Below are 26,719 nucleotides of genomic sequence, written 5' to 3' on the forward strand. Positions count from 1 at the left end.
AGGCTTTGTCAAACCATTGAAATAATGTCTGGGTGAGAACCTAAAGCCACTGTATTGACATGTGAAGACTGCAAAGAATGAAGGTATGATATTTATTTTTTATTTATTCATCATATTTTGAAATCATTGATCTTGATCAACCTTTTTGATGTTGGATGCCAAAAATGTGAGCGAGTGCAATAGCGTGTGTGGGTGTCAGCACTCATAATGCAAAGCGCCTCCCCCACATGCGCATGTGCACATAACTCCCCCCCTGTGCGCTGCATTGCACGCTTCCAAGCTGAGCTTGGTATTTCCTCTGGGGGGCTGGGGAACACCATTTTCACCCTCCCCAGGTTTCAGTAAAGTCTCCAGAGTCTGGGGAGGGTGAAAAACCGGCCCAACAGGCCTACAGGAAGTTTGGAAACAATCCGTTTCTGGCTTCCGGGGGGCCTCCGGGGGGCCGGGGAAGGCTTTTCACCCATTGTGCCTGTTTTTCACCCTCCCCAGGCTCCAGAGGCTTTCCTGAAGCCTGGGGAGGGCAAAAACGGCCTCCCCGGCCCTAAAGAAGGCTGAAAATCAGCTTGCCGGCGTACACAGCATGCCGCATGCCAGCAGGTATGGCTCCACGTGCCACCTGTGACATCATGGATATATATGATGAAGGCAAAGTGGAGATATAGCTATTAAACATAATGAAATTTGACTGCTTTTCTAATACAGTTAGACCTTGCTTAGCAACTGCCCCACATAGTGATCATTTACAGTTATGACGATGATGAAAAAGTAGCTTTGACACCAATCCTTGCATTTCTTATCTTTTCAGGTCAGTAAAGCAAAGGAAAGCTGAAGTAAGACCATAAACACCATCATGGTTAACTAAATATATCTATTAACTGGGCAAGAGTTGAATGACAAATTCACTCAAAATCCTAAGATGGAGAATGTTTGAAGGAGCGGCTGGATTGCTGGGGCGCCTTTTCCAATGTATTGAAAATATGTCCACTGCAATGACACGTTGGAGCAAAACTAGATGTATAGTTGATTCAGGAAAAAACAACAACATACTTTATCAAATATGAAAGCACAGACTTTTGAAAGAAAAATCTAATCATAGGAATTTACACCAAGATAGGCTGTGTTATAAATCAAAATATCTTTTTTAAAGTTATTGTCCCATTATCAGCCTATTTCAAAAATTACCAATGCTTTATATTCGTAACCCACTCACCAGTTTTATTAATTTTTTATTTTTAAAAAATCGGGAACTACTGATGCCTCTTTCATAACAAATGACACTACGAGTGGAATACAATATTGCAAATGAGTGCTCCATTGTTCGATATGCTGTCATTATATTCTTATTCAAATTATTTCTGAATCCTTTTATTAGTGCACCCACACATCTAATTTGCATTTTATAACTAAAAGAGAATCACTGCAACCACCTTAATTTAAGATCAGCAAAGTAACAAATAAAAATTAATGGATGTTGAAGAGCTTGATTTTGTCCTCACTTGTTGGATGGCATATCATTCCATTTCCAAATGGTTCATTCTTAGTTTATCTCAATAAAGCCATTGAGGAATCAAGTCTATAACAGAAAGCTTTTCATTAGCTTAATAAGAATTTATAATTAATTACAGCATTTGGCAATTTGCTTTTTTACTGAAAAGGTAACAGGTTGGATGGAGGGAAAGAGATTAACATATGTTGTCCATAACCTACCAAGGGAAATCAGCAAATTCCTATGAACTCTTGTGGTTTATTATCTTTTGCCTCTAGGGGACTACATACAGCAAATGCCATTAGTACAGTGTTTGATGCATGCAGTTCTCTTGTAGGATCTTTTGTCACGTGGACATACAGCAGTGGTGGATTTCAAAAATTTTTAGAACCTCTTCTGCTTTGTGAAAGTGGCTTGCCAGCCATGTGACTGGGTGGGTGTGGCCAACTTGTAAAATGTGGTGAAACTCACTTAACAATGCTTTGCTTAGCAACCAAAATGTTGACTCAGAAACTCTGGCATTTGAAGCACACAAGTCTTAAAGCTGTCAAGTTACAAGATCCTTGCACCCCTAACCCTTTAGAAAAAAAACCCCAGGGGTGTTCAAACTTGACAGCTTTAAGACTTGTGGACTTCAACTCCCAGAATTCCTCCTCTGGCTCTTCATCTTGATGATGTGCGGACGGGCGGTGGGAGGGAGCTGGAACCGGTTCTAAACGGCACTGTAGATTTGTGGAACCTCTTCTATAGAAGAGGGTAGAACTGGCAGGAACCCACTCCTGGCATACAGATAGTCCTCAGCCTATGACGACAATTGAGTCTAAAATTTCCATTGTTAAGTAAGACAGTTGCCAAGGGTCCAAATTTTGATCATGTGACCACAGGGATGCTGCAACGGCCATAGGTGTACAGGCATCCCCTGACAATTGAGCCTAAACATTTCTGTTGCGAAGTGAGACAGTTGCTAAGTTAGCTTTGTCTCATTAGATTACCTTTCTTGCCACAGTTGTTAAGCGAACCATGTCTGTTGTCAAGTTAGCAGCACAGTTGTTAGGTGAATCTGGCTCCTCCATTGACTTTGCTTGTAAGAAAGTCACAAAAAGGGATCACTTGACCCTGGACACTGCAACCGTCATAAAAACTGTATGAATTTGTTGCCAGGTGTCAGCATTTCATGTGACCATGGGGACACTGCAATGGTTGTAAGTGTGAGAACTGGCCATAAGTCACTTTTTTCAGTGCCATTGTAACTTCAAAAGGTCACTGTTGTAAGTCTAGGACTACCTTTATAAAATGGTCATAAGTTCACTTTTTCAGTGCCCTTGTAATTTCAAACAGTAACTAAATGAATTATTTTAAATTGAGGACTATCTATATATGAATCAGGGGTGGGTTCCTGCCAGTTCTAACCTCTTCTATTGAAGAGGTTCCACAAATCTACCGTGCTGTTTAGAACCGGTTCCAGCTCCCTCCCCCCACCTGTCCGCACCACGCTTGCCCTGCCCGCCGCTCACTGATTGGCTCGCTCACCAATTGTCCCGCTTGCCTCTAAGAGTCCTATCTAAACCTTAAAGTCTTAAAGCTGTCAATTTTGAACATCCCTGGGGGTTTTTTTCTAAAGGGTTAGGGGTGCGAGGGTCTTGTAACTTGACAGCTTTAAGACTTGCACACTTCAATGCCAGAGCTCCTGAGCCAACATTTTGGTTGCTAAGCAAGAGTTTGTTAAGTGAGTTTCACCACATTTTACAAGTTGGCCACGCCCACCCGGTCATATGGCTTGCAAGCCACTCCCACAAAGCAGGCCATACCTACAGAAGAGGTTCTAAAAAAAATTGAAACCCACCACTGATATGAATCCACAAGTGCAAGTATAAATTATTCAGTAGCCACCATGACCATAAATGAGGGATACTTCCCACTGAAATCCCAAAGCACAAATCTGTGTAAGTTTCATTTAACATAAATAAGAATGCTATAACATACTTTCATTTTTGTGGACTAAATGGAAAAATATCTCATCACATTGGTATCCCAATTTGACATTTTAAAATGATCTCTGATGGCATGTTCAGACATTTTCTCAGGTTTCTTTATCTTCTATTACCTTCTACATGTAGACCTCATTTAACAATCACAATTGGGACCAGCAGCTTGGTCGTTAAGTAAAGTGGTCACTGTGTGAAACCATGGCTGTGTTTATTGCAATTTTCTTTTGCTTTGCAGACTTGCAAAGATTGCGAATGCAAGGATTTGTCACAAAGTTACTTTTTCATTACTGTCACAACTACAAATGGATGCTAAATGAGGCAGGAGTAGGAACACAAGAATTATCTGTATTAACTTTGATGTGAGGTTAGAACATTGTTATTACTATCATTATGAACAACATTAGGGACCACTCATTGTTAATGACAATAAGATTTTATACTACGGTAAGGCTACAATTTAAACTAATTATGTCAGTAAAAGAAAGTAATGAAACTGTTTAGAGATAGGTAAAGATGAGCACAATCAATTAAAGCAAGTGTTATACAAAGATACAAGACAATACTTTTAAAAGATAATTGGAATAGTTAACATTTATCAATCGTTTTCATTGTCTGATTCAAAACATCCATCACAGATGCATTTTAGAGCTCTTAATCTCAGTATGATTTAGAAGTCTCAGTATGATTTACAATGCCTGCCCTGTTTTTAGAGTTACTTAATCCCAATGGAATTTTCCCTTTTGCATAAAAAATAAAGATGTAGTATTTAACTCAGATTTGTTCAGATTAGCTCTCATAAAAATGCATCAGCCCATTCCCATTGTACAACAGATCAAGAGTAGGACAGTATATCTGCTTCAAAAGAAATGAGATAAGTAGTGGCTATTTTCCATCTTTTCAGTCAGTTACATAAAATGAGTTCAGGTAAACATTGGAATGTGCTTAATGTGTTAATATCTTTTACCTGCATCAGAATATCGTCTTATGTCAGGAAGAGCTTTGGCCCAGAGCTTTGCGTATGATGGCCAGGGCACTTTTAAATGTGGTGTCAAAGTTGTATCTTATAGGTAGAAAATATATCCTGGCAAAGTAGAACCTTTTGAATGACAAAATGGTCTCAATGTCCTGTAGTTATTGCTCAATTTTCTTTGCAGCCATGCTGGTATAGGGAAACGTAGCAAAGTTCATCAATGCTTTTAAAACAGTTTTAAAACTTCTGTCTTATCTCAGTATTACTCATGTCAGTACTTGGGGTTTGTCACTGGTCTCCGTCCCCTCATATTATATGAAACTTGGAATAATTTGTCTTTGGATAATTGGCTGCCTTCCTTCCCTACATCCCCACATTCCAACTGCCGTTCTCTCCAGGTTCTGAAATGTTAAATCCTGGGGCATTTCTGCCACCATGCAGAAAAGCCAAAATGTTCTGTGTAGGAGGGAAACTTTAATCCAAGTGGAAGAGACTCATTATTGTGTTGAATCTAGGCTGATCTCCTCATGCATCAGAATAATAGGGGAAGAAAGATGAGATGAACATTTCTCAGCAAGAAATCTTACACATACATTTTAGTGGCAGATAGAAAGCCAACCACTGGATCCTCTCTTAAGCCTGTCTCTACTATTGTGCTTCTGGGGGGCTATAGATGAAAAATTCCCAACTCTCTTTCTTTACAGTACTGTACATCCAGCATGTCCTTGGGGAATCTTAACTAAAATGGTCTTTTTGGCTATGGAGTTTCTCTGCTGCTTATTGATTTGGAGAGGACCTTTTACGCCTAGATCCATTTCTGTCCTACTTGAACAGTCCTGGCGTTTGGAAGACATAGAGAAGGGGCGAGTCAGGATAAACTGTGCCCGGGTATCTAGGACTCAAGAAGGAAAAGTGGAAAAAAGAGAAAATTAAGTGGAATAGGATTACAAAAGTTCCCTTGGATGGGGAAAAGGTAATGGGAAGGACAGAGAATCTGCTCCCTGGTTTAGCAATGCAGGGAAATGAGATTGTCAGGACGCACTGTATATACAAACACAGACAACTACATATGGAAACAAAAATACAAAGAGAAACATTTAGCAGGTAGATTGGCCTAGATGATCACCAAATCTAAGAAGGAGAAATCTGAGATGTGTTGACTAAAGCGCAGGTTAAAAGAATGTGTGGGTAAGATGGTGAACAATTGAGAGGTTTATAGTGTGAATTGGCTGGCACAGAAGAGAGCAGAGAGAGTCCTTGCAAAAAAAATGGTTTCTGTTAGAATAGACAATAGGAGATTATAATAATAGTCCAGGGTACAATTCACATCTCTGCTTCATTTTTCCCCGCAGAATTTACCGTTATCTTTGTGCTCTTTTGGATGATATTTGTTTACACCAGAGATGTCAAACTCAAGGCCCACGGGCCGCATCAGGCCTGTGGGGTGTTTAGATCTGGTCCACAGGACCGCCCTGGAAACAGCGAAGGACCGGCCCATGGTGCCTCTGCCAGCGAAACCGAAGCTTGGAGGGCCACACATGGCCTTCCTGAGCTGCGCTTTCCCTGGCAGAGGGTTGCAGAAGAGCTGTCACGAGCCCAGGAGCCCATTTTTGCTGGCAGAGTGCTCCAGCCACCACAGGATCCCCAACACAAGTGATGTCAAGCTGGCCACACCCACCTCAGAAGTTTTGATGTTCCTCTGGTAAAAAGTAAAAGAATTGTTTCAGCATTGATTTTCAGAATGTCTCGTCTTGAGATTTCTGCGGTGACAATATTAAGTTTGTGCTAGTTCACGGTTGTGACATTTCTCCATGTACCAAAGACTTTGCCGCGTCATTTTTAGCACTTTGCCTTTGATCAACAGTTAGACATCATCACGGTTTTTAATCCAACCGCTACTTAAGGGAAACTTGAATTCGTACTTCTGGTTTTCTTCAGCAGTTCATTACTGTAGATATCTTCTATCTTGAGAAGTTCACCTTCTAGTATTACACTGACATTGTCTCAATTGAGTGTTGCCATTTCCATTCATATCAACAGATCATACACAATGAATCAGACTAAATATGGTACTGGAGAAGAAAACCAAGAAATAGATTTATAATAAATAAAATCCCAGTAAACCACAACTAGCTTCCTATCCCTCAAACAAAGCCACCGTCATCATACTGCAAATGTTAAAAGTCCAGAATTACTTTACCACTAATAAACTAAGCTGGGTGAGATTGCTACATTAATTTTGGTAGTTTTCCATATATGGGTAAAGATCAGAATGCCCTCTGGTGGTCAACTCGTTATTGCCAAGACCTGCCCGTACCTTAAATGCCCAAGGGCTGTTTAAAGACTAGCAAAGTCTTTTCTTATAGAATAATGTTGAGATTAATGTCTATGAATCTTATATTAAAAGGTACAGGTAGTCTACCACTTACAACAGTTCATTTAATTACCATTCAAAGTTACAACGGCACTGAAAAAGTGATTTATGACTGTTTTTCATATTTATGATTAATAAAGGAGAATATTTGTAGCTCAGGGATGATATGAGGGGTCCTTGGTGCTCTCTAAGGTTGCTTGTTTTCTTGCAGATGTTTCATCACCCCCAGGGTACCTGCGAGACCACCTACTGCCACCAGTAGCCTCCCACCTACTGCCACCAGTAGCCTCCCACCGTCCAGTACGATCCCACAGAGTTGGCCTCCTCAGGGTGCCGTCGGCCAGGCAGTGTTGGCTGGTGACCCCAAGGGGGAGAGCCTTCTCTGTGGGAGCGCCTTCCCTCTGGAATGAGCTGCCTCCGGAGCTTCGCATAATCCCTGACCTCCGGTCCTTCCGACGCACCCTAAAAAGTTGGCTTTTCCAGCAAGCCGGCCTGGCCTGTTAATTTTAATTTTAACTTATTTTAAATGTATTGGTTTTTTTTAATTCGGTTTGTTTTTTTGGATATGAATTTAATCTTTTTTAACTTTTGGGATGTGTGTTTTTTAATGTTGTACGCCACCCTGAGTCCTTTTGGAGAAGGGTGGCATATAAATCCAAATAAACCAAACCAAACCAATTAGGTAACCTCATCAGTGCTAGTTATGCTGGCTATACTTATGATCGTGGCAGCATTCCCATGCTCATGTGATCAAAATTCAGATGCTTGGCTACTGACTCATATTGATGACGTTTGCAGTGTCCCAGGGTCATGGGATCCCCTTTTGAGAACTTCTGACAAGCAAAGTCAATGGGGAAGCCAGATTCACTTAACAATCATGTTAGTAATTTAAAAACTGCAGTGATTCACTTAACAAAGGTGGCAAGAAAAGTTGTAATATAGGGCAAAATTCACTTAACAACTGTGCTACTTAAAATTCAACCAAGATTCACTTAACAACCGTGTTACTAACTTAAGAACTGTGGTGCCTCACTTAACAACAGTGGCAAGAAAGGTCATAAAATGAGGCAAAATTAACTTAACAATGTTTTGCTTAGCAACAATTATGGTTCAACTGTGGTCGTAAGTTGAGGGCTACCTGTATATTATTTTTTGGGAGTAACTTAATACAATACAATACAATACAATACAATAGCAGATTTGGAAGGGACCTTGGAGGTCTTCTAGTCCAACCCCACTTGTTCTTTGGCAGCCAGTTTGGTATAGTAGCTAAAAGCACTGAGCTAAAAATGAGGATAATTCTGGTCCTGCCTTAGTCACAAAGCCAGATGGGCTAGTCACTCTCTTTTAGCTCTATGAAGAAGACAAAGACAAACCACTTCTGAATAAAGTCACCAAAAAACCTGAATGGACTTGTCAGTGAAGTCATCAGGATTTAAGATGGACTCAAAGGCAACACACACACACACACACACACACACACACACACACACGGGTGGGAGTAGCCGGCCATGTGACTGGGTGGGTGTGGCCAACTTGTAAAATGTGGTGAAACTCACTTAACAACGCTCTTGCTTAGCAACCAAATCAAAAGGAAAAAAAAAACCTTAGAAACCTGGTCCTTAGTTCCTTCATAGGTTTATCAGATCTAGGGTGCAAAAAACTAAATGAGCACAAAAAGACAAGAAATAGATACAGAAAGTAAACTTTCCATTGATATTTTAGGGATACAGGTAGTCCTCGACTTAACAACAGTTTGTTTAGTGACCGTTTGAAGCAAAGTTTTTTAGAACCTCTCCTGTAGGTGTGTCCTGCTTTGTGGGAGTGGCTTGCTGGCCATGTGACTGGGTGGGCATGGCCAACTTGTAAAATGTGGTGAAACTCACTTAACAACACTCTTGCTTAGCAACCAAAATGTTGGCTCAGAAACTCTGGCATTTGAAGCATGCAAGTCTTAAAGCTGTCAAGTTACAAGACCCCAGGGGTGTTCAAACTTGACAGCTTTAAGACTTGTGGACTTCAATTCCCATCCGGTCACATGGCCAGCAAGCCACTCCCACAAAGCAGATCACACCTACAGAAGAGGTTCTAAAAAATGTTGAAACCCACCACTGTTCTATAGGTATAATAAAATTTTACTTATCCTTGAATAGAATCCGATATAAATACCTTTCTTTACTGCTGGGAATTGCATTAGGCCTGCAAGGTGCATAGTATCTAGGATTACCAGGCATCCAGCAAAAGTAGGACATGTCTTCCTTTTTCTCCTCTTGTCCCTTGTCCAGTAAGCACAGCCTTAAAATATTGCCAATGTTTCTGAGTTCCTGAGCAGCCTTTTTCTCAGACCAGCAGTTTCTTAATAAGTGCTAATGCAAGTTAATAAGCATTGCTGTGGCGGCACAGTCGTTAGAATACAGTATTGCTGGCTAATTCTGCCAACTGCCAGAAGTTTGATTCTCACTGGCTCAAGGTTAATACAGACTTCCATCCTTTTCAGGGTCGGTAAAATGAAGACCCAAGTTTCTGGGGACAATATGGTAACTCTATAAACCACTTAGAGAGGGCTGTGAAGCACTAAGTAAACTCTAAGTTCTATTGCTATTGTTCTGCCACCTTAATTAAGTTTATATGCTTCTTGAAACTGATAAGACCTTAATCAGTTACATGTTGAAAGCTAGCCAGTCTTGTCACTGAAAAACTAGTCTTTCTGATACTGGAAAATTAATTTAATACACATATAGACCACCTTTCTTCTTTCCTTCTTTCCTTCCTTCCTTCCTTCCTATAAACAATTACAATATCATCCTCTCAGCCTCCCCATTTATCCTCCTTTCCTATTCTTTATGTCCTCCTTTGCCTTTTCAGATATCTGGTAACCCTAATTTTATCTGAATGTTACTTGATATGTATTTCTTTGTTTATTCTAGTTTGGTACTAGAATTTGACTTGGATTGACTTCAATAATCAACTCTATTGATTATTGTACCATGATATGTGGCACTGATTGACTGCTGTTATATAGAAATTTTATGAAACAGAAACAAACTATTTACAATATTATTTAAAAGCAGAATTGTCCACGACACTTGTATCTGTGTCTATTCTCAAGCTTTAAGTTTTCTTACTGTTACTTATTTGTAATAAGTTGCACTCTTATATAAATTTTGCAGAATTATTTTACACAAATAAAAAAGAGCACTTAAGTATCTTCTTTGCTCCTAATTCTAAAACTAAATATGTCCAAAACAAATTATTTATAGAAGCAAAGATTCATTTGTTTATATCTGAATGTATTGTATGTAGGAGTCTATGTAGAAGGGCTTGTCCTGAGTTGGGGGATTCAAAACTCATAGTAAGGTTTATGAAACAGACATACCCAGATATAAACTGTGGACCCAGGAATACCAATTACCGGTGTGTCTGACATAAGCATAATAATCAAAATGCAAATGGTATGACATGAAATTGTCAGGAAAATTAATCTTTCTTTGTATGATGAATTGATAGCAAACAGAAAAAAAATCAGTCCAGATCTAACAAAATCATGAATATAAGTCAAATTTTATTAATCAGTGACCAGGTGTTTTTTTTACTGTAAATCTTTATGCTACATTTGATGTAAGAATATGCCTGGTAGTTCAGATATTTGGTTGCAGCAGTCAAAATCTAAATGCTTATAAATTCAGTATTAAATTGTTGAAAAGCAAGAAGAATATGAAGACAACATTAATTGTGACATGTTTCCTAATAACCACAACGTTATTCTCTGTGCCCGCCTGCTTCCCATTTTTTCAGCAAAAATTATGTAACTCTTTATAAATATCCCTAATCAGTATGAATATATCCAACTGCATATTTCAAAAATAGCAGCCCTAATTTTGTACAGCACCTCTAATTTTCTGTACATCAATTAGTCTATTCTTATCTTCCATTCTCTGCTATGCATGTGATTGCTCCAGTCAGCTTAATAACTTCCCTGCAACTGTATTTTCCTAGGATTAAAGTAAGAAACACAGTATGAGGCAGGATAATAGCAAACACAGAAATATTAACAATTTGGCATAAAATTAAACCTGAAGCAAAAAAGAAACCCTCAAGAATTCCTGTCATTTTTACCAATTTTTGCTTTGGGAAAAACACATTATTGGGAAGAATACATTATCATGGTTATATTAAAATTCTGGATTTTTCCATTCCCCCCTAATTTATTTATCACAGGAAATCAAAATATTGGTTTATCTGACCATAGTTTGCTTTGTTCTTTCTAAACTTGAATCATTGTCAAAAACAGTGACAGTGGAAGAAGCTTTATTACTGACAGATGATTAGATGTATCTATGAAATGTACATAAAAGGTGGCGTAATCATTCATGGGATGCTAAGAGAACAGGCATTGTTGGGAGAAATATATCATATCGTTCAATACTGGTTTATCTGAAATAAAACAAATCTGTCTGAAAATCTTTGAACTGTGAATGGAAACTGAAACTCTTAAAATAGTGCTCTTCCTGTATTTTGAATGTATGACTTTATATTCTTCATGTGAAGTCCTCTGTGCAAAGTGATGGGTCAGAGGACTGTCCTCAGTTTCTATGGCATCAACAGGAATACCATCTAGGCAAGCAAATTGGGGGAAGAATAAAAAACAAAATTCAGATGCTGTAAGATCATGGTCAATTTATAAGAAAAATAGCACAATATTTTAAGAGCAGTTGTGTGATTAATTACCTTTATTCAGATATATATGTGGCTCCTTATACAGCCCAAATTGTGTCATTTAAAAAAAGAAGCTATTAATAGCTTTGAGTTGAATAAGGGCAATGAAAACTGAATATTTTATTTATTTCAGAAATTTATATAGCCACCCATCTCACGCAATAGGAATAAATGGGAATAAAATTGAATTATTATCTCTAGCTATAGAGAGCATGTATACTCATACAAAGCAGGTTTCTTTTAACAATGGTTTGTTAAGAATCAAGAAACTATAGCAATAGGAGCTATACTATAATAAGTCATGGTTTACAAACCAGCATGTCTGGGTTCATGTATCACACTGAATGACAGAGTGACTTTGATGTGTAAACACTGCATATACGTATATGTGTATGTATATGTATATGTAGGTATAAAATTTGTCCTTCACATAATGTTTGCACTAATATTTTCTTTTCATCTTTACGTTTTCACTTGCTTACTTCAACCATGAGATTGCCAGCAGAGAGAAGCCTCCTCATTATTCCGCTAGTCAAGGAATTCCAATGGCTGGATCTAAGAGAAGGGCTTTCTCTGCTGTTGCCCCACCGTTTGCAACATCTTACTCTCAGAAGAGAGGCAACCTCTCCCACTTCTGGTTTTCTTAAAGACCTGACGTTGCCAATTAACATGTGGGAAATGGATTCAAGAGTAAAATGCAACCCTGGGGATGGCTGGTGGCTTGAAGGTCCTTCTGCCTTTTCACTTTTACCTTCTAACTTTTAATTTTATTCTTAACTCTGTGTGCTTTAAATATATTTAAATGGCTTTATTATATTGTTATAATCCATCGAGAGTCACCTGGGTGAGATGGGTAGTGTAGAAATATAATAAATAAATAAATAGTAAATGATGATACTGGGTTTATCTAAAATGTATGATGGAAAGGGTTGCTCCACAGAGACATGATCTCCTACATACGACTTTGTATGAATTTCTTGAAATGATGGGATAGTCTCATCTGCTTTCCACCTGCAAGCTTTTGGATATTTTATATTTCTCTCCTGAGCTGTCAGGTTTGCCTCTTTTTGTAGGTCTCAACTTAGGAACCACTGCAAAAAAATAGCTACCGTTTGTAGTTCCAGCAAGGTACAATGAAATTGTAAGTAGAAGTCTAGGAAGAAAGTATCTGACGTTAGATTTTTTAAATTATTTGATATAGTTGTGTATTGTCTTCTAAAGTAAGGGGATCAGTTCTTAGAAAATCGGCAGGTTTGGCAACACATGGTTTCTTAAGAAATCTTTCCTAATTTGCATCATTACATCTATTTCTCTTGAAATGCAACTTCTCAGCATTACAGCAGAAAAAGTCCTTACATATTAAGGGAATAATTTGAAGTCTACTTTGTTTGCAGGTACCCCACTGAACATATGCTAGTTAATATAAACTCATATCCATTCTTCAATGGGATAAAGTCACAAGGGCCACTGGAGAGTTGTTTAATTGTAGGAGGTGTTTTGTTTGAAATATTGCATGTATTTTGCTGATTGCATGATAATATAAACACCTACCATAAGCCATCTATAAAACAAGAAGTTGTTAGAGAATAAAAAAGTTAATATGAAAATGAGATGGAACTGAATCATTTAGTATAAGCGGCTATGTCTTATGCTAAAATCGTATTTGCCGGCTTTGCAAGCAGCAACGCTACTTTCAGGACAGCATAAAGCTCAACAAAATTCCAACTTAGAAGGCTGAACATTTATATCTTTGACGTTAGTTTGCAAAATTCCTTTATGTGATTATGGACATGATCACTCTACGGTTGAAGATTGTAGATCTTAATCACTAATATGTCTGTTTGTTTCAGGTCTATTATTTAGCTCTTTATATATTCTCACTCCATAGAAGCCTTATGGAACTTTGTCTCACTGACCTATGCTGCTACCTGATGCAGTTTTATAATACTGAATCTATAGCAACAGCAACCACAAGACAAGTGACATAGCTTTTCTTATTGTCAAGATACAGAATAATAATAAGGTTCCTTGTTGTTGTGCCTGAACAGATGTTTAGAAAACATTTTATAGAACATACAGTCCCTACATATAGAGTGCTGATGCAAAAACACAACCATGCAATGTTTTTAAAATTAATTTTAGTCCATGTTTTGCAACCCCTGCTTGAAACACTTGGGACAGTGCCTTTAGTATAGTTGCTATCCACTGTAGACAGGAAACCACAGATTTTACAGTTATGCAAATATTATTGACCTGTCAGCTTTCTTACCAAATATAGCACAAGCTCTCCCCCGCCCCCATCAGCACACACAATGTACACTGTGGAACTCATTTGTAAAGAATCTCACCCAAATTTTGTTCTTAGTTTGTAGCACTGAAAGTCTGGGAACAAATGCAAGAGAATTAATGAGGTTCAGCCTTTGATCTCACCTTTAGATAAACATCAACCAAAGTTCGTGTTACCAACTCAATCTGTGCTTGAACCTCATCCAAAATCTATGATGGACCTGATCACTCAAAAAATTAAGAAGTCTTCATTTGGATTCTTTATAGTATTTAACTCATTGTGAGAAATGCATTCTTTACTCAAGCCAGGAAACATAACAGTAAGTGATTGATTGTCCTTTCCATCTTTACTTTGAGCCATATTAACCAAATTGTACTGATAAAAGGGACCCATTAAATACACAATTTTTGCATAATTTGGAAGAAGATGGGAACACCACTTAATTGTGGCTTCTGAGAATCTTTCCAATTCTTTACCAAGAATGGCCATATGAGTTATTTGTATCTTCTTCTATGTTATATATCTCTGCGTTTGTTCCTTCTTTTTGTTATATTCCATCTGTGCTTGCGTGTATTCATTGGAAAGCATGGGACTGCTCTGCTTTCAGTCACATGACCAGGAAGGAAGAATGAGAAGAGGCCTACAATGGAGCAGTCACAACATTTGGAGCTTGTCCCAGGAGAGGCATTGGAGGAATGGTTCAGCCCCCTAGCTCCCTTTGCCTTGGGTAGGGCCCTGGCTTGAACCAATCCAGTATTAACTCAACCTTTTGTTTGCCAGTTTCTCTCTCCATATCAAATTTGGTTCTATTCTGTTTAGTTTCAGAAAATGATTTTGCAGACAGTCAGAGTCCCAACAGCCCTTTATAGTTTCTTTCCAAAATTCCACTGGGTTGGAAAAAATTTTTTTTTACTGGAGGGCACATTTCCAGCTCAATGGCAACAGGAGGGAAATATCTTTCTAACTTCCATCATCACACGATGTTCCAAAAATAATCTGTAGTAGTTATCTTGGCACCTAAATAAACTGGCCTACTGCTAAATCCCTTTGAGGTAGTTTGTAAAACAAAGGGATGCTGCAATGAACAACCAACTGGAGGAGAAACACTGGAGCAAGAGCTTTGGTCAACCTGCTATTCTTCACGTCAGCAAAATCAGAGGCAATGATAAATATAGAGCCCAACCTGCCCTGTGAATTGCTGAGGACAACAACAAAGCTTCCTCTAGATTAGAGAGAAAGGGTTTTACAGGAAATTTTAGACCACATATTTGGAGATATGAATACTACCAGGAACCCAGTAAAAAAAATCATATGCCTTTTTAATATTATTTTATCCTACGTCTATGGAGATTCTCAGTCATCCAGGTCATAGTTGTCCCAAAGGTGCTTTTTCAAGAGGCAGTTGCGCTTTCAGGCTTTTCTTTGAAAACATTTTGCTTCTCATCCAAGAAGCTTCTTCAGCTATTCTTTCTACTCCATTTGAGCTCTCAAGACAGCTAACAATGCTTAAAATGAGAAATGCAAAACAAACCAAGTTCAGCAGCATAAGAAAAAATCTGTACAAAAATCAGTTACTAATCAAAGTTCTAGCAAAGGACATGTATGTTTGCTGCAGTTATAAAGGCAAAGGGAGTAGGAACCAGCACAATTATTGAAGGAATAGATTCATGGATTCTCAACACCAGAGAAAATGCTTCAGTCTAATTGACTTATATCAGAAACTATATTCATTCTGTCATAAATACTGGGACGCTTATTTTCTCTTGCTGGCATTTCCCAGAAGTGCAGAGTCAGGGTTTTTTCTTCAGATCATCCAAGTATTGATCCATTATTTAGGATAATCTAAAGTTAGCACAGAAGCCAGAATGCCCTAAGATATTCAAAGATGGTGTATCCTTTACCAGCAGGTTAAACTCTTCCAGCACAATCAAGAACCACTAGCCACAATTAGCTCCTACTGATATCCCTGGAGACTTAATGTTCTCTCCTCTTGCTCTATGAAAGCTCACATTGCAAATCAACTATAATAGATGAGGAGCAAGGAAAATAGAAGCAGAGGATCTGAAGAAATTAGACTGTCATGTTTCATTAATGACAATTTCATTTAGGGGCAATGTGAGCAAGGATAAATGAATCCTTTCAAATTTCTGCAAAGTTAAAAGGAAGAACTAAGATGGAATCCCAACTACTTGGTGAAGGCAGTACCGTAGAGTTGCACTGAGAGAGTGAATGGGGAGGTGTGTGTGGTTGGCCCATTTCATTCGGCTTAATTTGTATGAGGAAGTTCTCTGCTCTGTTTCCTTTCTCTCTCGGCACCATTAAACAGGAAGCTGAGTGAGTTGCAAGCAGCTGCTGAGCTCTGTGAACAGACAGCTTTGGGATCTTAACTGCTGAGTAGTTAATGTTTCTTCAATTTAAATTTTATTTTTTATGTTGGGTTTTCTCTTTTTTAAATCGAAGGCATGGATCAGTGCTGGTACCATGGAAGCATCACTCGTTCAAAAGCTGAGGACTTACTTTCTAAAGTAGGCAAGGATGGAAGTTTTCTAGTCAGGGCCAGTGAATCTATCTCTTCAGCTTACGCCCTCTGTTTGCTGTAAGTATGGCTGTTGTTGTTGTTTTTTTGCCTCAGTTCACCTGCTCTTTTACTGATTTAATTCACAGAGAATTGGAAGCAGGATCTTGCCTTTATATGATGGGTGATGACAGTTAAGAATGTGGAAGGAGCATTAAAAGTACTTGGCCAAATAAGTGCTGTTATAGAATAAATTATCTGAAAAAAATGCTAACACATTCACCATAAATATGGTAAAATAAATTTCTTAATAAACATATTTAAAGGTAGGCAGTAGTAAAAGGGTAATTTTAGAACATTTATGGAGTTATCCATAAGATTTCATCTTGTTATTTTGATTTTAGCAAACTGTGGTCAGAATAAGCACTAGATTTAGTACCCAGGGATTGAATTTTCTTAGGAACTGAAGTGTGATTGATGTAATGATACATACTTTGTATGAAAAAACCTGATAAAGGATGTTGGCTTTATTTACCTTAGATCAATGAGATATTGCTTTGGGGGGGGGTATGCTGGTGGACTATATACCTGGGAATATAGGAAAAGATCTGAAGAAAAACATTCTTTTATTTCCAGACCATTTATTTCCAATTATATAGAAAGTCAGTTAATATAAATGATGTAACTCAGCAGTAGCAGGATAGGCAAACTATATCCTTCAAGATTTCCTGGGTGCAGAAGTTCAGTAAAATCTAAGTGGCAAAAGTGCCTCCTCCTTGTAGTTGTGCAATTTTTGTTATGCGTAATGTGAAGAACAAGGAATAATCAAAAACCAGTTCTAATTCAAAACTGTTCATACATAGAGATCCTCACACACAATTTAATGAGAAAATTATGCATAAAATTTGCATTTTTGCCAGTAATGTTTTCTTTTCCACTGCACTCTACAGGAAGAAATTCAATGATTTATGACTGAAAATATTCATCCTCAGTAGGGTAGCCTTTAAAATACTTTTCTCAATGAACAACTGATTAATTCCAAATAAAACCTCCAAATTATGAGTGAGATCAACTCACATTTCCACTGGAGTTGGTCATAGTTCTATTATGATACTATTAAGAAATAGTATCTTTCTTAAGCAGACCCATACATTTTACAGCAAAATTATAGCCATCCATTGAAACAATTAAACAATAATCCGTGCCTGCAGATGCAACCGCCTCGCATGTGGCCCGCCCCCGTCAAATGTGCAGCAAACCCAAAAACCAACTGGTCAGTGGGAGGTGCGCATACATGCATGGTGGAGCTGAGCTGGGGTGACAGAGAGAGCTCTGCGTGCCACCTTTGACACATGTGCCATACATATGTTCGACATCATGGTTATATATATTTATCTAATTTAAATATTATTCAATAAGTATATATTTCTAAACCATTTATATAACATATTTTTAGTTTGCTGGATTTTGTATAAATGTGTCTTTGTATTTCACTGTTCATACAAAGCTTATACAGGCAATCCACTCATAGATGTCAGTCAGGTTTTCAATCCATTGAGTGAAAGGGACTGTACATTTATTTGTCCAATGCTGCAATATCTGTGTTTTAGTTAAACTATGAACATGGAAATCCATTTAGTTGACCAGCTGTCAAATTCCATATACTAGGTATGTAGTTCAAGAGAATATTGTACTCTAAAATGTTAGCTTTTGTCACACAATCATGTTTATATAATGCACTACTTACTCCCAAAACCTAGTAAGTATAGGACCTTGTAAAAACATATGTGTTAAAAAAATATTATCCTTATTACATCTCCAACAAAATGCTGGTGTTCACAATTCTTTTCTATACAAATGTAATGGAAATCAATACCTTCTAATATTTTGTTATGTGAGTTGTAATTTGAGGTCCATTGACCCTCTTGCTATAGAAGTTAAGACATTCTCCTGTTGGCTAGACAATATAGGAACTCTAATTCTTTATTCCACTCTTTTCTTAGCACCTGCATATCAAATTGAGTTATTGATAAAACAAATATCTACAAAAATTAATAATTTTTTTTAAAGTTTGATGGAATTAACAATTTGTTCTATTATTTCAGATGTCTCAGAAGCTGAAAATGCTGCTAGTCCAAATAATGTTGTTAGCAAATATTGTACCTGTAAATATTTCAATAACTGATATATACTTTGGACCACCTGATAGATGATGAATTTTTAACACAATGTATCAGTTGGTCCAAAATCAATATCCCCATTTCCATCCATTTTTTTAATATCACCATCTTTGTTCACATTTTTAAAGTTGGGTTTCCCTCATAATGTCAATTTACCATGGGAAAAAGGTATTAGACTTTTAAAAAAAAATTAAACTAAAAGTTACAGATTATATATACATTTGTATCATCTGAATTTTTGATGGTCTTTTTTCAAGTGAAACCAAGTAAAGTCAAAATAATGTTCTAAATTCAGTTTTAAACATGGCAGGAATGCCTCTTCAGCTTCGCTAGAGGTTGAAAAGAACATTTTATCTACATTTCAGTTCCACTTTTTCAAGGTATTTATCCCATCACTACTCTTAATGCTCTATTCTCAGAGAGTTTCGCAGATGAAAAATGACAAAATCTATACATTACATTATCGTTTATAAAGGAAATATTTGCTCATTGTCTATTTATTTAATGGCAAGTGTTTAAAAGGTGTCCTCTTATAGAATGATAAAACTTTGCCATCAATTTAGTGATTTACCTTTATTTATAATAAGGAAATATGTTATGTGTTTTAATATTTAGTGTTCTTTCCTTCGATGGAATATATAATAGTGTATTGTGAAATTGTTATCATGAACAAACAGCTCTATTACTTAAAAATATACAGACATTTCTGCTCAACCCTATCAGATCCTGGCAGATCATAGAAACTCATGGCTCTGAGAAGAACCAAAGCCAACATCCTGGGCTTAATCCTTTAATCAGATTCTGGTCATTTTTTACAATCTGTGTGTGTGAATGGATGGATAGATGGATGGAGAGCTAGACCTTGAAATAGAGATAGATAGAAATAGAGATATAGAGTATTACCTTCCCTCATTCAGAGTTTTATGAAAGAGACTAACATTATTTGTTATTTCTAAACCAATATCATTTCCCAATTTTTATTTTTCTCCTCTGAGAAATTGCAACTTTTCCTAAAATTGCGACTTGAAACATTTTTCATGAAGCATGGCCAATTAATCGTTATCTACCGGCATTTTTTAAAAGTTATGAATGAATTCACATTTAATGAAATTTATACAAAGCAATCCTGCTCTCTGCTTTTTTCTTCTGAAACAGGAAGTTTCCTACTTTCTCTACTTAAACTTCATTTCCATTAAACATCTTAACTGTACAGATATAAGACACAAGGCCCTTAGATTTTTAGCCACACTATGAATATTGCTACCAGATCAAAGTGAGACATAGCAGATGTCTCTTGGGTTTTACCAGAATATGAATATAATGCAAACACAAATCTTTCCCTAGTAAGGTCATTCCCCTTACAATGGAAAATCATTATTTAAGATAAAGAAGAGTTAACTCAGATTTATAAGTAAAAATAAAGAGAATATAAAATGTGATTATTAATGAATGCAATAGAAAAGTAGTATCACTCACATATTAGGAAACTTTTAAAAGTTATTTGGATTATATTGTTAGGGATATATTCTATGACATGTTTATCAGAAAAAAATAAACCTAAATCAATCCATGAAAGGGAGGTGTGTGTGTGTGTGTGTGTGTATTTGTGTGTATACAAATAGGTTGAAATCATTGGCACTTGGCATAATAGGTGCCAAAGAAACAAGCCAAAATCAGCTTTCTGTGAGCAATCCTGTGGCATTATTAACTTTGAAGGCATACATTTGCATTTAATAAACAATCTTGGTAACCACTGGTGGAAATGCAGTCAATGAATCTTCAGCAACTTAAACTAAAAATGCAGATTGCAAATCTGGCAGTTTGAAACCCAATATATGTCATTTTTGCCATTTATTCAGTGCACCTTTGGCATTTATTCAGCGCACAATTTGCTTAAGCAGCTGAAGCATCAGCAAACACTCCAACTGGAGAGAGTTCTTAATTGGACAAAAGTGTGAATCCAATCCAGCCAGTGGAAGCCAAGCAATTTGTGTCAAGAGCCATGCTCCGTTTCATGGTTGTAAAGGATTTGAATGCATGTGCCATAATTATGCACACCGTGGAGCCACAGATATACAATGATACACTGATGACTGATTCTGTGACTCAGGCTGTGTATGTACAACCAGACGCAACTACTTTCTCTTCCTTTAAAGCCGAGTGAAAAATGGCTTTGTCAGCTGATTTTCACTGTAATACTTTTCCAAGCATTCTTTGATAGTTTAATTTGACAACTGCTCTTAAAAAGATTGGAAAAGATTTTGTGGTCAGAAATTAAAAAAAAGCAGGATACACATGTCCAGAGATGTTTTGTGTGTACTGTCTAATATTATAAATATTTTGATTTTAAAAAAATTAAAACAAGCTTGAAATTCATCCTATGAATCTATTAAACTTTGGGAATTTCTATTCTTTAAAAAAATAATGTTCTCGGAGACAAAATATTAATATGAATCTTCAGGTTTATTTTTACAAGTATGTAAGGAAAAAATAGAAATAAATATCAAGACTGAAATCTTTTCAGATCAAAATACTACAGTACTGTACTAAAATAGTCTAGGTTTTCTTACGTCGTGGAAAGAAAGATGTTTGACAAGACTTTTGTTTCACAAAAAGAGGGGGTTTTAAAGGACAAAAACCTTTAGCAATAGACTGCTATTGGCTATCGGCAAGACAGAACTAAAAGTATAGTGTCTGAGAACTGACAGAAACCTTTCATATGGAAAGCTAGTGTAGATGCAGACCTTATAAACAAATCTGAGGACTGTTGAGAATATTGGATGGTTTCCCAGGATGATTTTTTTTCTTTCTGAACTATTTTAAGGTTTTCTCCTCATGTATTCCAGGTATCGGAACTGCGTATATACCTACAGGATTCTACCAAATAAAGAAAATAAACTAGTGATCCAGGTAAGCCTAAGTTGAATGCTTTTCCTGTATCTGCTCTCTTCTATGAAGTCAGCAGAGAAACTTAACTTTCTTTCCGCAAAATAAAGGCTTGTATGCAACATAGGCACCTGTTTCACATCACTTACAAGCCCTGGTTCTGATACTGAAAGTCTGCTTAGCGGAGCACAAGGATCAGTTTCTGCCTTCTCCCAAGCTAATCAGACTCTGCCTCCTTTTCTGTCTTCTTGTTTGGATGACTGAAAGTATCTTGAGGTTCTGTTTTGAAAATAGGCGACATAAAAAGCTGCAGTATCTTAGCTATCCTTTCATTCAGTTCACTTTCAGTCAACATCTAAACATGGGTGATGTAGGTCGCCTTTATATATTTTTTCAACCTAGAACAGAACCTATTTTTCAAGCCAGTGCTAAAGTAGGTGCTGTTTGTATCAAACACAATTTCAAAGTATGGGGGTGGGTAATATCTGACTGTTTATCCTTCCTCGCCCTCAACCATTTTGGAGGCCGGGGGGGGGGCGTTGGCTGTAGAGTGGTCTGAACAATCCATTGCCGTTGTCCGACCCATAAAAGCTGTGCCACATTGTTGTGATGGAAACACCACTTCTTTCATACCTGAACAAAGTCCACAATGCATAAACAAAAAGGGTGGTCCTTCCATTGTATTAGTGTGATGCGACTTTTATCTCCCTTCTCCGTCCCTTAGATGTTGCTGTTTGGCAATTATTTGGTGAACAATTTTGTTTATTAAAATCTTCCAGTATTTTCATAATCAGAATAAGTGAAGCAGGCTTCTGAAACATTTTGTCTTATATGGCATTATTGGTTCTTGGATGTCATTCACAGCTATGAATCTGCAGCAATATTTTTTCTAATAAAACATCTGGCTTACTTGTACATCTTATAGCATTCTTTCAATCCTGTTCTTGCTATTCTACTTATCTTTTGTTTTTGGAGTCCACCCTCCGTCCCCGTCCCCCCGCACTGTATTTCTGTAAACCAATTAAACCAGTTACATGTTTATTTCAATCCAGAAATATCCCCACTAATAAGGGTTATAAAGTAGCAACATTTGCTTTCCAATGTTTTCTTCATGTTTTCTTTTGCTCTCAGGCAAGAGGAAGACATACAGAGCAAAAATAATAATAATATATGTTAGGGCTTTTTTCTTGCCTGTATTTCAGTTTACATCTAAACAAGTGAGCAACTCTGAATAATTACACAATAGTTTGAAATATTTATTTCTGCAAAGCTGCAGAGTTGTTAGTTACCAGACTGTAAGCAGTAGAAATTCTCAGTCCTTATACTGCTGCAGCATTGTCCCATGGCTTGGCGCAGATACCCTACTGTAACTCCTAAATGCAAAGTACTTTTGCATTTAGACACAAGGAACTTTTCATACCCATCCTGCTTATTTCACAGGAACACACATGAGCATTGAGTTGTGATGCTGTACTTGATTATAAAGTTACTGCATGGTATTCATCTTTATATGCCCACCAAGCAGAAGTGCTTTGGAACAGTCACCAAAACAATGTTTTGATAATACTAAAAATTGTTACAGAGATGGACTTGTGAGGTCAATAGTTCTAAATATATAGAAATTCTTTGCAGCTGATCTGTCTGTGTATATTTGGTTACCACAGTGACATATGATCTTTGCACTAAACTCTGCTTTTTTGGGAGAAATTAATCTGAAATCCTTTACCAGTAGCCCTCAACTGACAAACAAAACTTTTGTAACAACCTCCATTGCTAAGCGGGACAGTTGTTAAGTTGTTTTACCACCTCTTTTCTCACAGTTGGTAAGCGAATTGCTGAAGTTGTTAAGCAACTCGTGGTTGTTAGGTGAACCTGGCTTCCCTCATTGACTTTGCTTGTTGGAAGCTGTTGTGAAGGCTACAAATGGTGATCACATTGCAGGCTAGTTGCCAGGTGCCAAATTTATATCATGTTGCACCAGTCGTTAAGTGTGAAAAATGGTAAGAAGTCACTTTTTTCAGTGCTGTTGTAACTTCAAATGATCACTAAATAAATTGTTGTACATCAAGGATTACCTGTATCTGGGGCCAAAATGTTGGGTTTCTGAAAAATCTTGTTCTGTTGCGTTGGTGCTCTGAGCAGGACGTACTAGCCTAGGACGGTGGCAGTCATTCTGTTTGGATTCTGATTCCAAGATGGAATTTCCTTCTCTTCTGGAAAGGCTTCCAGATGGCCAAGATTTCTTGCTGAATTATTCTTCTGAGGACAGAGAAGAAGCATTATTCTAAGGTTGGGTGAAAAACCTTTACTTGAATTTCAATTCCCAGCTTTCCCAGTAAATATAGGCAACGACAAGAGTTCTCTAAATCCACAACTTATGGAGTAAGAAGTTCCCAGACTGTCGGAGGAGAGGGTCTTTTATGTGGACCCTAGAACATTTTTGTAGTTAGAGTGTTAAATGTATATCTGTGTATCTGTTCCTACTTCAAATTAGTTTGCCTGTTTAAAAGCTATGCACAATTGGTTTTAACTTCTTTAAGGCTTCAGTATCACCATAGTACTTTTTATGTTATGTTCAAGACTGGATTTTTTTAGCTTTTATAGCAGAGTCCTTTCCTTGCATCATGATATCTAGAGGAAGAAAGCATAATTTGCAATCCAAGGTTACATAAGATGAGTAGCCTAACACAGGCTAAATGCCTCTCATGCTCATATCCTGAAACAATTCTTTTATTTAGCATTAGCCATAAGCCCTTCATTCATTGTTGCTATGTCATATTTTGGCAAAGAGGTCTTTTCTTTTTGTTCTTCATCACTAATTGATCTCAGGACATTAGGGTTGTATGCAGGGAGGCAAAACCATGGGCTCATTTTGAGCATCTGGTCATTCTTCATTTTTCTTTGCCTCTGAGACCATAAGTGTGTGTAATAGGAAAGTGATGCATAGTCTGAAAAGCAGCCCAATAACCAGGATCCTTGTTGATCTGAGGAAGCTCCAAGTGAGTGGTGTGATTGTGCTTTCTTATCACACAGGAAGTAGTTGGCTTCCAGCTTCCAGTAAATATTACTTAGTACTATTACTTTCTGTGAACCTTACTAAAAGGTTAATGACATGACAGGATGGATTTCCCTCTAATATCAGGGGTGGGGGGGGGGATGTTGCATAATAAGTTAGTCTGTTAAACATTTTGATAAATTCTAATGTAAGAAATAGGACCTGTAAATTATTTGTGGGAATAAGCAAAGTAGTAGTATTTTAGTTATATAAGGTTTAAATTATGTGAAATTGAAAATATGCAAAATACATATACACATACTCACTGCAACCAGGATTGCCTTCGCACAAAACTGGGAAAAAAATCAATACACCCTCAGATGAAACTACAATCAGGAAAATACTCGAATGCGCAGAAATGGATAAAATGACAATAGAGCTAAAAGAAAGAGGAGAATCGGACTTCTATAAAGTATGGAATAAAATGTACAAGTGGCTAGAAAACAAAAGCCAAGACAGAAAATAGAGAATACAAATATACGTACGGAGATATAAATAATGAATACTATTATAAGTGTTAATACTACGTTTGCTAAATTATAGCACAAGGTTATAGTGAGAGGAAGGCAATGCAGAAGGGAGAATTATAAAAGCTAAGAAGGAAAACCGATAGAGAAAGCTGTAAAATTACTGTATATTGTTATGTATGTTCTGTGTTTTGTTTTGTCTTATTGTGTTTTTTTTCTTTGCTGTGTCTTCCCTATTTTTAAAGATCAAAACATTTAATAAAAATTATTTATTTTTAAAAAAGAAAATATACAAAATACATTACAAGAACTATAAAGTACGGTATCTATAAAATTTATGCTGCGCGAACAAAAATTAGCCAACAGCAACGATCTGACTTTTTTCCCTAGCCCTTTGTAGAAATAATGTGTTCCTCTAGTGTGACAAGTGGTAACTTGAACTATATTCTGCATTTCCTGCAACTGGCCTTACTGACGTCACCAACAGATTTGAGCTGTGCAGAGGATACAGAGTGTGTCAGATCTCCTGTGAGCTGTTGTAGAGAATATAGGCTAGGTAGGAACAATGTCACTCTCTGCGTTTAACTTTCTTTTAATCTAGCCCAATCTAACTTGTTTGTTGTTAACAGCAGCAATCAAGAATATTGGTGCAGATACAGATTTAATCCTATTTGAATTAAACTTTTATAGTCCTATGCTAATTATGGCTAATTCAGGATCCAGCCCAGAATGCATGCTATCCCTACATTTGCCCATGTGAGTGCATACCAGGGCACAACTTAGAACTAATGGTTTATTTTTTTTACTTATATGATCTGACATTTTGTCAGGCTTTGAAAACCTTAATCTAATAGAATGCACACAATATTAAATTCAACTTTTTTGAATGTGCTGAAAGAGTAAAGAAGACATTGCAGCAGGCTAAGAAAATTACTATCAGATTCAATCACTTCAATTACAAGCGATTATTGACACAGCAGGAATGTAGAGAATAATGGTTCTTTGCAATGGTTGTTAACAAGTAAGCAGGGGAAGTGGCAAGCTAAAGTTTTGATTCTCAGGGAAGCTTTTGAGAGATGAAGAAGTAGAGGGACAAGAAATGTTATAAACGTTTCTTTGCCTGTAGATATGGCGGGAGGGGCTACAGCTAGGTTTAGTCACAGCCTGATTGGTCCAGAGACTGAGGGAATTTTCTTAAAGTATCCTTCCTTCCCTATTGGCTCCCAGTTTCCTCTCAGTCTCTTGGTCCAAGCACTAGTTTGGCTCTTTGAGGTATTGAATTTATTCAATTTATTGGAATTATCTTATTTTGATTCGGTTAATTGTATATTCGAAATTATTTTAAAATTCGGACTGCTGGCCACAGAGTCTGCCTTGTCAGATCTCATAAGGGGGTAGGAGTGACCTGGTCTCCTACCTCTGGGCCTGGGGGTGCTCTGAAGCAAACTTCAAATTTTGCCATTCCTATGGCAGGTATAGTGGATTTGTTTCCATTTTAATTTGTGATAACGGGATATATATATATAACGGATGATAACAAGTAAGAAAAAGCTTATTTTTCCAACCTTGATTAGTTTGAGGTGGTTTGTTTGTTGTGGCTACTTCGTAATGGTATTTTCTTATTTTCAAAGGAGTACTTTACTCTGAAAAACAAGGATTTGGGGTACAAGGGTAATTGAGTGGTCCATCCATACAAGGGTAATTGAGTGGTCCATCCATAGCGGCTTTGTCCAGTGATGGCATTTGTAGTTCAACACATCTGAAAGGCATTATGTTGGAGAAGGTAGACATTAAA

General features: G+C 37.2%; 1 protein-coding gene across 1 annotated transcript in view; it reads left to right on the forward strand.

Annotated features, from left to right (window-relative positions):
• INPP5D (inositol polyphosphate-5-phosphatase D) overlaps positions 1-26,719 on the forward strand; it is a 106,959-nt gene that overhangs the window by 14,088 nt on the left and 66,152 nt on the right. Inside the window, exons 2-3 of the mRNA XM_081954054.1 lie at positions 16,282-16,417; positions 21,363-21,426. Of these exons, the coding sequence (XP_081810180.1) occupies positions 16,282-16,417; positions 21,363-21,426 (200 nt within the window). The remainder of the gene's footprint in view (positions 1-16,281; positions 16,418-21,362; positions 21,427-26,719) is intronic.

The sequence above is a fragment of the Natrix helvetica genome, assembly GCF_964273705.1.
Source record: "Natrix helvetica genome assembly, chromosome: 5".
Lineage (NCBI taxonomy): Eukaryota > Metazoa > Chordata > Lepidosauria > Squamata > Natricidae > Natrix > Natrix helvetica.